We start from the raw sequence: 15,754 nt of genomic DNA, 5'->3' as shown, positions 1-15,754 counted from the left end.
CTTGTCCCTTCTGTCATCACCCTTCTTATTTGAAATGTATTTTAAACATTCTGTTGTAGTAATGAATCCCTTTGGTGTCTCTGTACTGTGCTCTCTTTTCCTCTGCTGTTGTCCAGTGGTATGGTTCCCTGGGGAGTATGTGCTCATTGTTGTTGTCTGCCATGGAATGGGTCCCCTGGCACACAGTGCATTCCTACCCTGCATTCCATTTCCCTGACCCCCGGTGACCTCAATGATGACCTCACTGCCCCTTCTTTCTGGGTGGCAATACAGCTGTCAATCACTCCACTGCTGGTGATGTCACTGCTCAGGGATGGACACATCTGTGTGTTTAGCAACATCTGCACTGTCATTTTTCTTCAAAATGTTATATTTTTTATTCTCAGTCTGGTAGTAGGTGGGACATGTATGTGACAACATCAAGGAGAGACAGCTGGATGTAATCTTAAGTTATGAGCAACATAAGTTCTATATGTGACCATTTTGAACTTCTATATGGTTGGACAACATGCAGTACCAGAGCAACACAGCAGATGATGGTAGACACTGATCAAACTGAGTGTCCCTCACACAGATTTATGTGACTATCTTTCCTTTCTTATCTATAAAGGAATCATCTTTCAGCTTTGATATTTACAGCTCCTCGCCTCCATCTTGGAGTTTGGGGGGGGGGGGGGGCGGGTTACTTCATGAGTTGGTTATGGAAGTGACCTGTGTTACCTTGTTATTATGTGTCCAATATCTATTGGCTGAGGCACAGCACAGCCTCTGTTCTCATGTGTTAGTTCTCTGGATAGAACAACTGACTGTCTCTCTGCTTGTGACCTTTGGAACCTGAATGAATCACCAGATAATAATAGGAAATGATAGCATTATGGAATGATCCTAGTATTAGATATAGTGCTGATGCTGCTGACACGTCTTCTTCACCATCATCTCCAGATCAGAGACGGTCACATTTTCATTCTCTCCCTGTCTGAGTCTGTAATACCAACATGTTTCAAGCAGACCACCATAGTCCCTGTGCCCAAGAACTCTAAGGTAACCTGCCTAAATGACTACCGACCCATAGCACTCACATCTGTAGCCATGAAATGCTTTAAAAGGCTGGTCACGGCTCACATCAACACCATTATCCCAGAAACCCTAGACCCACTCCAATTTGCATACCTCCCCACCAATCCACCGATGATGCAATCTCTATTGCGCTCCACACTGCCCTTTCCCACCTGGACAAAAGGAACACCTATGTGAGAATGCTATTCATTGACTACAGCTCAGCGTTCAACACCATAGTGCCCTCAAAGCTCATCACTAAGCTAAGGACCCTGGGACTAAATATCTCCCTCTGCAACTGGATCCTGGACTTCCTGATGGGCCGCCCGCAGGTGGTAAGGGTAGGTAACAACACATCCCCCACGCTGATCCTCAACACTGGGGCCCTCCTGTACTCCCTGTTCACTCATGACTGCACGGCCAGGCACGACTCCAACACTGTCATTAAGTTTGCTGATGACACAACAGTGGTACGAGTGATCACAGACAACGATGAGACAGCCTATAGGGAGGAGGCCAGAGACCTGGCTGTGTGGTGCCAGGAAAACAACCTCTCCCTCAACATGATCAAGACAAAGGAGATGATTGTGGACTACAGGAAAAAGAGGACCAAGCAGTCCCCCATTCTCATCAACGGGGCTGTAGTGGAGCAGGTTGAGAGCTTCAAGTTCCTTGGCATCCACATCACCAACAAACTAACATGGTCCAAGCACACCAAGACAGTCGTGAAGAGGGCACGACAAAACCTATTCCCCCTCAGGAGACTGAAAAGATTTGGCATGGGTCCTCAGATCTTCAAAAGGTTCTACAGCTGCACCATCGAGAGCATCTTGAAGGGTTGCATCACTGCCTGGTATGGCAACTGCTCGGCCTCCGACCGCAAGGCACTACAGAGGGTAGTGCGTACAGCCCAGTACATCACCGGGGCCAAGCTTCCTGCCATCCAGGACCTCTATACCAAGCGGTGTCAGAGGAAGACCATAAAAATGGTCAAAGACTCCAGCCATCCTAGTCATAGACTGTTCTCTCTGCTACCGCACGACAGGTGGTACCAGGTCCACGAGGCTTCTAAACAGTTCTACTCCCAAGCCATAAGACTCCTGAACATCTAATCAAATGGCTACCCAGACTATTTGCATTGCCCCCCCCCCCCCCTTATACACTGCTGCTACTCTCTGTTATCATTTATGCATAGTCACTTTAATAACTCTACCTACATGTACATATTACCTCAATTACCTCGACACCGGTGCCCCCGCACATTGACTCTGTACTGGTACCCTCTGTATATAGCCCCGCTATTGTTATTTACTGCTGCTCTTCAATTATTTGTTATTCTTATCTCTTACTTTTTTTTAGGTATTTTCTTAAAACTGCATTGTTGGTTAAGGGCTTGTAAGTAAGCATTTCACTGTAAAGTCTACACCTGTTGTATTTGGCGCATGTTTTTTTATTTATTTTATTTTATTTGTAATTAGGCCATGGTGCAGTATCCATATTTGCCTGCAGAGGGAGACATCGAGTCAGTGCAGAAACAGCACAAATGTGGAAAGATATGGACACTACTTTCTGTCGTTAGCCTCACTCCTATCGAGAGCTTTGTAGAAAAACACCCATGCCTTTGGGCTGTTTACCAAATCAATATGCCTACAGATCAATACAATTTAATTCTGTCCAGTTCTTCACTTTAATCCTGCAATGGTCTTTCTGTTAGACATTGTGCTGAGCTTTCACTAATAGACCTTATTCAGATAAAGGTAGATTAAAAAGCACATACATTTTCCAATTCACAGTGTGTGGGTGAACTTCTCATCTGGTCTGGTGTCTTCTGAGGGGAGGCATCAGTGTCAGCCAGTCCTCTCCCTGCAACAGCAAGGTATAGGACAGAGAGTTGCTGAAACCTGTTATGTCATATGTGTCCTATCCATTGTCACTATCTGCACACTGTGGAATCTCAGAGAGCAAGTCTTTGGAATAATAACAGTATTTGTGATTTGGCATGAGTTGGACGAGGGATTTAAATGTTGATAATGGGCAGATCAAGTGTCTTCTTAATACGGTCATTGGCCAAAGAGTGGTGGATTAGAAAGGGCATCATGGGAGACAGGGACTGAGGATCTGTTTGGCTCTCTATGAGGTCAGACTGCTGCCACCTCTGGTCTGACCCTGACCTTAGTCTGACCTGGAAGGAGAGAGGGAGAGAGAGGGGTGTGCGTGTTTTATATGATAAACTATGCAATGGACACACTTTTCAGTCTGACAATTATTCTTCTTGACATCACATCTGTACTTATCTGAAGTGGGGACCCACAGACTTACTCAGACTATTGACACATTTATTCTACTAAGTGTCTCGATGATGCAATAGCTTTCTGTCTCTTCTCCAAAGGAAAGATTATTGCCTATTTGAATGCTCTCTCTGTGCATTACAATGACATCATCCTCTAAGAGAAAATTACGTCATCCCTTCCGGGACCCTTCTCACCGCCCCATCCAATTGAGCTGAAACAAATTTTATTTTTTCTATTGGCCCTGCCAGTTCCAGAAAACGCCTTCCCTTGCCTTTGGTTGGTTGAAGTGTAACTGATGCCCTGTGGTGATTGGTGTCAACTGCACATCTGTCTGTGCGTCCGACCATGAGAAGAATACAGAGGTGTAGATGACTAGCGGGTAGTTTGGTTTTAACATTTATAGACGATTTGCATTTCTGTAGAAATACGTTCAAAATCCATGATATATACACAGTTGAATTTAGAAAGATCTGAAAATAACACCGTCTTTTGTCATAAACCATATTCAGGCCTAAACATTTAACGACCCACTCTGCACAACAAAACATTAAATGGTGAAATATGTTGAAGACAAAAAGGAATATTTGTGATTTACATAGTTTATTTTGGGGAGTCACGGTCAAAAAGCCAGTGTGAGCAATAGGTGAGTTTTGAGCTGTGAATGACGCAGTTCTCATACTAGACACCAGAGGGGGAGAATGTTTCACTGTTGCCTACATTATGAGGCTGTAGAAGTTATTAGTCCTCTGATTTCCATACATGTCGGGTCTAACGTTGAATGTGAGTGTAATTTTAATGTGTGTCAATGTAAAATGAAATCACGACAGTGCCCTCATGAGTGTGTGCGTGCGCGCTCCCATGCATGATCAATTAATTGTATAGCCCCGCGTGCGTGAGTGGGCGCGTGAGAGCTGCGAGTTTGTTTCTTTAAGACCCAGCACCTTTTTTCTCCGAGGGAGGGAGGGATGGATGGAGAGAATGAGGAGAGAGAGAAAGACGGAGGTTGTCTATGGTGAGGTGTAACGTCGCTCGCGCCCAGTGCCATCGTTTACATGTGTGAGAAGGGAGAGGGGAGGGGGTTGCTTGCTGGCAACTGGGTTTTCACGGCGATACGACTTTTAACCGCGAGATGCCCGGATGGGGTAAATGGGAATTATGTATTTTTTGCTTTCGACGATGACAAGGGTGAGATAAGATTCTGAATACAGCATTGGTATCTGACATTTAAATAACGTTGTGAGATGGAGCTGTGCATGATCGGCCAGCTGTTTTTGAGGAGGGGGATGGAGAGGGGGCGAGGCGGTGGGTGGGGTGTAACGGGATGCTTCATTACCTACAATATAATTGGGACATTTACGAATAGAAGAATGCATAATCTTTCATTTGTGCGTATAGCCTTTATTTCGTTTGCAGAATAATTTGCATAGAGACCATTGGAAGGAAATCGGATGGGAAGAAGCTCTAGGCTACATAGCCTAAATACATGACATCTTCTGTTTTATTTTATTCACGTCGCTTTTCTGTTGTGACTGTGGTTTTCATTTATTAGGCCTAACATAGACCCTTCTCGCTAAATATATTTTCAGATTGTAACATACATGACAGTGTGAAGACAGAGGTTATTATGAGACAGAGATATATTACCTTCTACAGACTACACATAGTCCATAATTACAATGATGACAATTTAAATTCAAATACGTTATGAGACTGCCCCGCATAAATACATCGGTCTGTCTATCTCTGTAGGCTATTAAGGGATACATCCGGCTCGCTTATTTTACCCATGATCCCCCTACTGAACGAGGTGGCCAGGCTAAGGCTACAGCGTAACCCTCCATGACTCTCATTTCCGTGTATAACGTGCATCCACGATTAGCATTATGACTAATCGGCTGTATGGACAGATAAGAGCAGAGACCGATGGATACATAGCTTCAGACAGACGTGTGCAACGGAGTAGGTTGCCGTGGATGCTGGACAGAATTTATGCAATAGGCTCCAACTATGTATTCTCCTGATTAGTCATTGTGGTGGAACAGAGATAGGTGTGTGTGTGTTTGATGTCCAATGAGTGTGTGAAGTGTGTGTTTGTGTGAGAGAGAGATGAGAAAGAGAGAGAGAGAGAGAGAGAGAGAGAGAGAGAGAGCATGTGTTTGTGTGCAGGCCTGCATGTGTGTGGAGGTTGATTAGACATCATTTTTAACCATCAAGTCAAATGCTTTCATTGTGCAGTACATAAACTACAGTAGGTGTCTTAATTGTCTGGCCGCTCTGTAAACAGCTGCTTCCAACTGGCTATGACAGATTTGATTTGGTCATTATCATCTGGTTTTGTGTCTGTACTGGCCACCCCATCATCTCACCCGGTCCACCCACATCTCAGAAAAGGGGCTCTCCACTTCCTCCTCTTCCGGCCTGGATTGTCTTCATGATGTTGTTTACTAACAAACGGTTCTCTAAAATCTGTTGCATTATTAGATCCAAGGATGAGGCTCTTTCAACTTGTCAATTACAATTATATAAGTTGATTAAGAGCCTTGAGAGTTTAATGGAAAAATACTATTATTTCTCTCTTCGTTTCCCCTGTTTCTCTCTTCCTTTCCCCTGTTTCTCTCTTCCTTTCCCCGGTTTCTCTCTTCCTTTCCCCTGTTTCTCTCTTCCTTTCCCCTGTTTCTCTCTTCCTTTCCCCGGTTTCTCTCATCCTTTCCCCTGTTTCTCTCTTTCTTTCCCCTGTTTCTCTCTTCCTTTCCCCGGTTTCTCTCTTCCTTTCCCCTGTTTCTCTCTTATTGTCCCCTGTTTCTCTCTTCCTTTCCCCGGTTTCTCTCATCCTTTCCCCTGTTTCTCTCTTCCTTTCCCCGGTTTCTCTCTTTCTTTCCCCTGTTTCTCTCTTCCTTTCCCCGGTTTCTCTCATCCTTTCCCCTGTTTCTCTCTTCCTTTCCCCGATTTCTCTCATCCTTTCCCCTGTTTCTCTCTTCGTTTCCCCTGTTTCTCTCTTATTGTCCCCTGTTTCTCTCTTCCTTTCCCCTGTTTCTCTCTTCCTTTCCCCAGTTTCTCTCTTTCTTTCCCCTGTTTCTCTCTTCCTTTCCCCTGTTTCTCTCTTCCTTTCCCCTGTTTCTCTCTTATTGTCCCCTGTTTCTCTCTTCCTTTCCCCTGTTTCTCTCTTCCTTTCCCCTGTTTCTCTCTTTCCTTACCCCTGTTTCTCTCTTCCTTTCCCCGGTTTCTCTCTTCCTTTCCCCTGTTTCTCTCTTATTTTCCCCTGTTTCTCTCTTCCTTTCCCCTGTTTCTCTCTTCCTTTCCCCTGTTTCTCTCATCCTTTCCCCTGTTTCTCTCTTCCTTTCCCCTGTTTCTCTCTTATTGTCCCCTGTTTCTCTCTTCCTTTCCCCTGTTTCTCTCTTCCTTTCCCCTGTTTCTCTCTTATTGTCCCCGGTTTCTCTCATCCTTTCTCCTGTTTCTCTCTTCCTTTCCCCTGTTTCTCTCTTATTGTCCCCTGTTTCTCTCTTCCTTTCCCCTGTTTCTCTCTTCCTTTCCCCTGTTTCTCTCTTATTGTCCCCTGTTTCTCTCTTCCTTTCCCCTGTTTCTCTCATCCTTTCCCCTGTTTCTCTCTTCCTTTCCCCTGTTTCTCTCTTATTGTCCCCTGTTTCTCTCTTCCTTTCCCCTGTTTCTCTCTTCCTTTCCCCGGTTTCTCTCTTCCTTTCCCCTGTTTCTCTCTTCCTTTCCCCTGTTTCTCTCTTCCTTTCCCCGGTTTCTCTCTTCCTTTCCCCGGTTTCTCTCTTCCTTTCCCCTGTTTCTCTCTTCCTTTCCCCTGTTTCTCTCTTCCTTTCCCCTGTTTCTCTCTTCCTTTCCCCTGTTTCTCTCTTCCTTTCCCCGGTTTCTCTCTTCCTTTCCCCGGTTTCTCTCTTCCTTTCCCCAGTTTCTCTCTTTCTTTCCCCTGTTTCTCTCTTTCTTTCCCCTGTTTCTCTCTTCCTTTCCCCGGTTTCTCTCATCCTTTCCCCTGTTTCTCTCTTCCTTTCCCCGGTTTCTCTCATCCTTCCCCCTGTTTCTCTCTTCCTTTCCCCGGTTTCTCTCATCCTTTCCCCTGTTTCTCTCTTCCTTTCCCCGGTTTCTCTCATCCTTTCCCCGGTTTCTCTCTTCCTTTTCCCCTGTTTCTCTCTTCCTTTCCCCGGTTTCTCTCATCCTTTCCCCGGTTTCTCTCTTCCTTTCCCCTGTTTTCTCTCTTCCTTTCCCCTGTTTCTCTCTTCCTTTCCCCTGTTTCTCTCTTCCTTTCCCCTGTTTCTCTCTTCCTTTCCCCGGTTTCTCTCATCCTTTCCCCTGTTTCTCTCTTCCTTTCCCGGTTTCTCTCTTCCTTCCCCTGGTTTCTCTCCTTCCTTTCCCCTGTTTCTCTCTTCCTTTCTCTTTCCCCCGGTTTCTCTCTTCCTTTCCCCGGTTTCTCTCTTCCTTTCCCCAGTTTCTCTCTTCCTTTCCCCTGTTTCTCTCTTCCTTTCCCCTGTTTCTCTCTTCCTTTCCCCTGTTTCTCTCTTTCCTTTCCCCTGTTTCTCTCTTTCTTTCCCCTGTTTCTCTCTTCCTTTCCCCTGTTTCTCTCTTTCTTTCCCCTGTTTCTCTCTTCCTTTCCCCGGTTTCTCTCTTCCTTTCCCCTGTTTCTCTCTTCCTTTCCCCTGTTTCTCTCTTTCTTTCCCCTGTTTCTCTCTTCCTTTCCCCGGTTTCTCTCTTCCTTTCCCCTGTTTCTCTCTTTCTTTCCCCGGTTTCTCTCATCCTTTCCCCGGTTTCTCTCTTCCTTTCCCCTGTTTCTCTCATCCTTTCCCGTTTCTCTCTTCCTTTCCCCTGTTTCTCTCATCCTTTCCCCGGTTTCTCTCTTCCTTTCCCCTGTTTCTCTCTTCCTTTCCCCTGTTTCTCTCTTCCTTTCCCCGGTTTCTCTCATCCTTCCCCCTGTTTCTCTCTTTCTTTCCCCTGTTTCTATCTTCCTTTCCCCTGTTTCTCTCTTCCTTTCCCCGGTTTCTCTCTTTCTTTCCCCTGTTTCTCTCTTCCTTTCCCCTGTTTCTCTCTTCCTTTCCCCTGTTTCTCTCTTCCTTCCCCTGTTTCTCTCTTCCTTTCCCCGGTTTCTCTCTTTCTTTCCCCTGTTTCTCTCTTCCTTTCCCCTGTTTCTCTCTTCCTTTCCCCTGTTTCTCTCTTCCTTTCCCCTGTTTCTCTCTTATTGTCCCCTGTTTCTCTCTTCCTTTCCCCTGTTTCTCTCTTCCTTTCCCCTGTTTCTCTCTTATTGTCCCCTGTTTCTCTCTTCCTTTCCCCGGTTTCTCTCATCCTTTTCCCCTGTTTCTCTCTTTCTTTCCCCTGTTTCTCTCTTCCTTTCCCCTGTTTCTCTCTTCCTTTCCCCTGTTTCTCTCTTCCTTTCCCCTGTTTCTCTTTTAATGTGTCCTGTTTCTCTCTTCCTTTCCCCTGTTTCTCTCTTCCTTTCCCCTGTTTCTCTCTTCCTTTCCCCTGTTCTCTCTTCCTTTCCCCTGTTTCTCTCTTCCTTTCCCCTGTTTCTCTCTTCCTTCCCCTGTTTCTCTCTTCCTTTCCCCTGTTTCTCTCTTCCTTTCCCCTGTTTCTCTCTTCCTTTCCCCTGTTTCTCTTTTAATGTGTCCTGTTTCTCTCTTCCTTTTCCCCTGTTTCTCTCTTCCTTTCCCCTGTTTCTCTCTTCCTTTCCCCTGTTTCTCTCTTCCTTTTCCCCTGTTTCTCTCTTCCTTTCCCCTGTTTCTCTCTTCCTTTCCCCTGTTTCTCTCTTCCTTTCCCTGTTTCTCTCTTCCTTTCCCCTGTTTCTCTTTTAATGTGTCCTGTTTCTCTCTTCCTTTCCCCTGTTTCTCTCTTCCTTTCCCCTGTTTCTCTCTTCCTTTCCCCTGTTTCTCTCTTCCTTTTCCCCTGTTTCTCTCTTCCTTTCCCCTGTTTCTCTCTTCCTTTCCCCTGTTTCTCTCTTACTTTCCCCTGTTTCTCTCTTCCTTTCCCCTGTTTCTCTCTTCCTTTCCCCTGTTTCTCTCTTCCTTTCCCCGTTTTCTCTCTTCCTTTCCCCTGTTTCTCTCTTCCTTTCCCCTGTTTCTCTCTTCCTTCCCCTGTTTCTCTCTTCCTTCCCCGGTTTCTCTCTTCCTTTCCCCTGTTTTCTCTCTTCCTTTCCCCTGTTTCTCTCTTCCTTTCCCCTGTTTCTCTCATCCTTTCCCCTGTTTCTCTCTTCCTTTCCCCTGTTTCTCTCTTCCTTTCCCCTGTTTCTCTCTTCCTTTCCCCTGTTTCTCTCTTCCTTTCCCCTGTTTCTCTCTTCCTTTCCCCGGTTTCTCTCTTCCTTTCCCCGGTTTCTCTCATCCTTTCCCCTGTTTCTCTCTTCCTTTCCCCTGTTTCTCTCTTCCTTTCCCCGGTTTCTCTCTTCCTTTCCCCTGTTTCTCTCTTCCTTTCCCCGGTTTCTCTCTTCCTTTCCCCTGTTTCTCTCTTCCTTTCCCCTGTTTCTCTCTTCCTTTCCCCGGTTTCTCTCTTCCTTTCCCCTGTTTCTCTCTTTCTTTTCCCCTGTTTCTCTCTTCCTTTCCCCTGTTTCTCTCTTCCTTTCCCCTGTTTCTCTCTTATTGTCCCCTGTTTCTCTCTTCCTTTCCCCGGTTTCTCTCATCCTTTCCCCTGTTTCTCTCTTCCTTTCCCCGGTTTCTCTCTTCCTTTCCCCTGTTTCTCTCATCCTTTCCCCTGTTTCTCTCTTCCTTCCCCTGTTTCTCTCTTCCTTTCCCCGGTTTCTCTCTTCCTTTCCCCTGTTTCTCTCTTCCTTTCCCCGGTTTCTCTCTTCCTTTCCCCTGTTCTCTCTTCCTTTCCCCTGTTTCTCTCTTCCTGTTCCCCGGTTTCTCTCTTCCTTCCCCTGTTTCTCCTCTTTCTTTCCCCTGTTCTCTCTTCCTTCCCCTGTTTCTCTCTTCCTTCCCCTGTTTCTCTCTTAGTGCCCCTGTTTCTCATCTTCCTTCCCCGGTTTCTCTCATCCTTTCCCCTGTTTCCTCTTCCTTCCCCGGTTTCCTCCTGCTTCCTTTCCCCATGTTTTCTCCTCTTATTGTCCCCTGTTTCTCTCTTCCTTTCCCCTGTTTCTCTCTTCCTTTCCCCTGTTTCTCTCTTCCTTTCCCCCGGTTTCTCTCATCCTTTCCCCTGTTTCTTCTCTCTTCCTTTCCCATGTTTCTCTCTTCCTTTCCCCTGTTTCTCTTCCTTCCTTCCCCGGTTTCTCTCATCCTTTCCCACTGTTTCCTCCTTCCTTCCCCTGTTTCTCTCTTCCTTTCCCCTGTTTCTCTCTTCCTTTCCCCTGTTTCTCTCTTCCTTTCCCCGGTTTCTCTCTTCCTTTCCCCGGTTTCTCTCATCCTTTCCCCTGTTTCTCTCTTCCTTTCCCTGTTTCTCTCTTCCTTTCCCGGTTTCTCCTCTTCCTTTCCCCTGTTTTCTCTCTTTCTTTCCCCGGTTTCTCTCTTTCCTTTCCCCTGTTTCTCTCTTCCTTTCCCCTGTTTCTCTCTTCCTTTCCCCGGTTTCTCTCTTCCTTTCCCCAGTTTCTCTCTTTCTTTCCCCTGTTTCTCTCTTCCTTTCCCCGGTTTTCTCTTCCATTCCTTCCCCTGTTTCTCTCTTCCTTTCCCCGGTTTCTCTCTCCTTTTCCTCCCCTGTTCTCTCTTCCTTTCCCCTGTTTCTCTCTTCCTTTCCCCTGTTTCTCTCTTCCTTTCCCCAGTTTCTCTCTTTCTTTCCCCTGTTTCTCTCATCCTTTCCCCTGTTTCTCTCTTCCTTTCCCCGGTTTCTCTCTTTCTTTCCCCGGTTTCTCTCTTCCTTTCCCCTGTTTCTCTCTTCCTTTCCCCTGTTTCTCTCTTATTGTCCCCGGTTTCTCTCTTCCTTTACCCTGTTTCTCTCATCCTTTCCCCTGTTTCTCTCTTCCTTTCCCCTGTTTCTCTCTTCCTTTCCCCTGTTTCTCTCTTCCTTTCCCCTGTTTCTCTCTTCCTTCCCCGGTTTCTCCTTTCTTCCCCGTTTCTTCCCTCCGGTTTCTCCTCTTCCTTTCCCCTGTTTCTCTCATCCTTTCCCCTGTTTCTCTCTTCCTTTCCCCTGTTTCTCTCTTCCTTTCCCCGGTTTCTCTCTTCCTTTCCCCAGTTCTCTCTTTCTTTCCCCTGTTTCTCTCTTCCTTTCCCCTGTTTCTCTCATCCTTTCCCCGGTTTCTCTCATCCTTTCCCCTGTTTCTCTCTTCCTTTCCCCGGTTTCTCTCTTATTGTCCCCGGTTTCTCTCTTCCTTTCCCCTGTTTCTCTCATCCTTTCCCCTGTTTCTCTCATCCTTTCCCCTGTTTCTCTCTTCCTTTCCCCTGTTTCTCTCTTCCTTTCCCCTGTTTCTCTCTTCCTTTTCCCCGGTTTCTCTCTTATTGTCCCCGGTTTCTCTCTTCCTTTCCCTGTTTCTCTCATCCTTTCCCCTGTTTCTCTCATCCATTCCCCTGTTTCTACCTCTCCATTCCCCTGTTTCTCCTCATCCTTTCCCCTGTTTCTCTCTGCCTTTCCCCTGTTTCTATCTTCCTTTCGCCTTTCCCCTGTTTCTCTCTTCCTTTCCCCGGTTTCTCGTCTTCCTTTCCCCTGTTTCTCTCTTCCTTTCCCCGTGTTTCTCTCTTCCTTTCCCCTGTTTCTCTCTTCCTTTCCCCTGTTTCTCTCGTCCTTTCCCTGTTCTCTCTCTTATTGTCCCCTGTTTCTCTTCCTTTCCCCGGTTTCTTCTCTTTCACCACGGTTTCTCTCTTCCTTTCCCCTGTTTCTCTCTTATTTCCCCCTGTTTCTCTCTTCCTTTCCCCTGTTTCTCTCTTTCCTTTCCCCTGTTTCTCTCTTCCTTTCCCCTGTTCTCTCTTCCTTCCCCTGTTTTCTCTCTTCCTTTTCCCCTGTTTCTCTCTTCCTTTCCCCTGTTTCTCTCTTCCTTCCCCCTGTTTCTCTCTTCCTTTCCCCTGTTTCTCTCTTCCTTTTCCCCTGTTTCTCTCTTCCTTTCCCCTGTTTCTCTCTTCCTTTCCCCTGGTTTCTCTCTTCCTTTCCCCGGTTTCTCTCTTCCTTTCCCCTGTTTCTCTCCTTCCTCTCTTCCTTTTCCCCTGTTTCTCTCTTCCTTTCCCCTGTTTTCTCTCTTCCTTTCCCCTGTTTCTCTCTTCCTTTCCCCCGTTTCTCTCTTCCTTTCCCCTGTTTCTCTCTTCCTTCCCCTGTTTCTCTCTTCCTTTCCCCTGTTTCTCTCTTCCTTTCCCCTGTTTCTCTCTTATTGTCCCCTGTTTCTCTCTTCCTTTCCCCGGTTTCTCTCTTCCTTTCCCCTGTTTCTCTCTTCCTTCCCCTGTTTCTCTCTTCCTTTCCCCTGTTTCTCTCTTCCTTTCCCCTGTTTCTCTCATCCTTTCCCCTGTTTCTCTCTTATTGTCCCCTGTTTCTCTCTTCCTTTCCCCGGTTTCTCTCATCCTTTCCCCTGTTTCTCTCTTCCTTTCCCCGGTTTCTCTCATCCTTTCCCCTGTTTCTCTCTTCCTTTCCCCTGTTTCTCTCTTATTGTCCCCTGTTTCTCTCTTCCTTTCCCCTGTTTCTCTCTTCCTTCCCCTGTTTCTCTCTTCCTTTCCCCGGTTTCTCTCATCCTTTCCCCTGTTTCTCTCTTCCTTTCCCCGGTTTCTCTCTTCCTTTCCCCTGTTTCTCTCTTCCTTTCCCCGGTTTCTATCTTCCTTTCCCCTGTTTCTATCTTCCTTTCCCCGGTTTCTCTCTTCCTTTCCCCTGTTTCTCTCTTCCTTTCCCCTGTTTCTCTCATCCTTTCCCCTGTTTCTCTCTTCCTTTCCCCTGTTTCTCTCTTCCTTTCCCCTGTTTCTCTCTTCCTTTCCCCTGTTTCTCTCTTCCTTTCCCCGGTTTCTCTCTTCCTTTCCCCTGTTTCTCTCTTCCTTTCCCCTGTTTCTCTCTTATTGTCCCCGGTTTCTCTCTTTCTTTCCCCGGTTTCTCTCTTCCTTTCCCCTGTTTCTCTCTTCCTTTCCCCTGTTTCTCTCTTTCTTTCCCCTGTTTCTCTCTTCCTTTCCCCTGTTTCTCTCTTCCTTTCCCCGGTTTCTCTCTTCCTTTCCCCTGTTTCTCTCTTCCTTTCCCCGGTTTCTCTCTTCCTTTCCCCGGTTTCTCTCTTCCTTTCCCCTGTTTCTCTCTTCCTTTCCCCGGTTTCTCTCTTCCTTTCCCCTGTTTCTCTCTTCCTTTCCCCTGTTTCTCTCTTCCTTTCCCCTGTTTCTATCTTCCTTTCCCCGGTTTCTCTCTTCCTTTCCCCGCTTTCTCTCTTCCTTTCCCCTGTTTCTCTCTTCCTTTCCCCGGTTTCTATCTTCCTTTCCCCTGTTTCTATCTTCCTTTCCCCGGTTTCTCTCTTCCTTTCCCCGGTTTCTCTCTTCCTTTCCCCTGTTTCTCTCTTCCTTTCCCCTGTTTCTCTCTTCCTTTCCCCTGTTTCTCTCTTCCTTTCCCCGGTTTCTCTCTTCCTTTCCCCTGTTTCTCTCTTCCTTTCCCCGGTTTCTATCTTCCTTTCTCCTGTTTCTCTCTTCCTTTCCCCTGTTTCTCTCTTCCTTTCCCCTGTTTCTCTCTTCCTTTCCCCGGTTTCCGATCATCTTGTTCTCTATTTTCCAGCTGCTTCTCTCATCTGTCTGAAGACCACCCTGGGGTGTCCGAGGCCCTCCACTACACCTGCCCTCCCTCTTGCCCCTTCCCTAAACTCTTAGACACCCCCATGGACTCCTCCTAACTCACCCTACCACTCTAGACCCTGCCTTTGGAAACCTAACTGCACCCCACCCAAAGACACACACCGCACCCCAAGGTACCTCACCATTACCTGGGCCCTGTCACTCAGCCAGACTCACTGAGACAACCAATCAGTTGTTATCACCACAAGCAGAGAGCCAATCAGGTGTTTGCCAGACACATCAGAGCTATTCCTATTGTAGCAATACATCCAAAGGAGCTAATTCGGTGAAGCCAGGAAGTAGAGATGAGGAAGTAGCAAGGTACAGAGTGACAAGCCGTTAACCAACCAAACACAGGCTTGTTAGTGATGACTGTGACGTCTTATTCATAGAGAGGTGAGGTACAGAGGAGAGAGAAGGGTAACAGAGTGCCACCATTCTGCTTGCCTGTCTACCAACCTCTCTCACATAGTAACAGGAGAAAAGGACAAGACACAAACAAAAGAGAGAGACCAAGGGCCAAAGCTAGGCAGAGAGAAATAGAGAGAGAGACAAAAGAGAATAGAGTGCCCTTCACACCTTACCTCATACAAGCATACACACTTGAAAATAAATTCTGTGGGCTCCTTGAAGCAAATTCTCCCAGAACAATCCCACACTCTCCACCGACACCCACCAACTTTCAGCTAACACCCCACACACACTCCGGCCTCAAGATGATGTGCGAGGTGATGCCCACCATCTCTGAGGATGGGCGTGGCGGGAGTGGGGGAGGGCCTTCCTCTCCGGGAGGGAGTGGCGGGGGAATGGGAGGCGGTATGGGGGGCATGGGGGGTGGGTACGGGGGCAGAGGGGAGCCCCGGGGCGGAGGTGACGAGGGGGGCAGCACAGGGAATCTGGAGTCTCTGATGGTGAACATGCTGACGGAGAGGGAGAGGCTGCTGGACAGCCTGAGGGAGACCCAGGACAGTCTGGGGACTGCCCAGCTTCGACTCCGAGACCTGGGCCATGAGAAGGACTCCCTCTCGAGACAGCTGTCCTTCGCCCTACCACAGGTACACATGGGGAGGGGGATGTGTCTGTGTGTGTGTGTACATTCGTGCGTCCGTGTTTGCGTGTGCACTTGCGTATGTGGCTGCCTGTGTGTGTGTGTTTCTGTGTGCATGAGTGTGTGTCATATGTGTGTTTACATACTAAGTGTGAGATCTGGACAAATAATCTATAGAGACCTTCCTCTTGCCTCGCTGCTAACACAATGTGAGTGTGAAAAAGAGAGAGTGAGTGTATACTGTGCATTCGGAAAGTATTCAGACCCCTTGACTTTTTTCACATTATGTTACGTTACAGCCTTATTCTAAAATTGATTAAATTAAATATTTCCCTCATCAATCTACACACAATATCCCATAATGACAAAGTGAAAACAGGTTTTTAGAAAAAATAAATAAATAGATAGTGATAGATTCAACACTAGAGCTAGCAGCACAGAGCGCTGTGATAGATTCAACACTAGAGCTAGCAGCACAGAGCGCTGTGATAGATTCAACACTAGAGCTAGCAGCACAGAGCGCTGTGATAGATTCAACACTAGGGCTAGCAGCACAGAGCGCTGTGATAGATTCAACACTAGAGCTAGCAGCACAGAGCGCTGTGATAGATTCAACACTAGAGCTAGCAGCACAGAGCGCTGTGATAGATTCAACACTAGAGCTAGCAGCACAGAGCGCTGTGATAGATTCAACACTAGAGCTAGCAGCACAGAGCGCT

At 46.9% G+C, this 15,754-nt stretch overlaps 1 protein-coding gene across 4 annotated transcripts in view; it reads left to right on the top strand.

The window, feature by feature from the left end:
• The first annotated feature begins 4,325 nt into the window (after window positions 1-4,325).
• Window positions 4,326-15,754, top strand: part of LOC115203054 (liprin-alpha-3) — a 39,880-nt gene continuing 28,451 nt past the window's right edge. Inside the window, exons 1-2 of one of the 4 annotated variants that reach the window (XM_029767375.1) lie at window positions 4,326-4,489; window positions 13,932-15,042. In XM_029767375.1, the coding sequence (XP_029623235.1) occupies window positions 14,704-15,042 (339 nt within the window). In that variant the 5' untranslated portion in view covers window positions 4,326-4,489; window positions 13,932-14,703. Of the gene's footprint in view, window positions 4,533-13,931; window positions 15,043-15,754 lie in introns of those variants that run through there. The other 3 variants (XM_029767365.1, XM_029767385.1, XM_029767394.1) reach the window with 3 other exon arrangements.

This window comes from Salmo trutta, chromosome 1 (genome assembly GCF_901001165.1).
Source record: "Salmo trutta chromosome 1, fSalTru1.1, whole genome shotgun sequence".
Taxonomy (NCBI): domain Eukaryota; kingdom Metazoa; phylum Chordata; class Actinopteri; order Salmoniformes; family Salmonidae; genus Salmo; species Salmo trutta.
The sequence above is the reverse complement of the archived record's forward strand: the minus strand, read 5'-3'. Positions and strand labels throughout refer to the sequence as shown.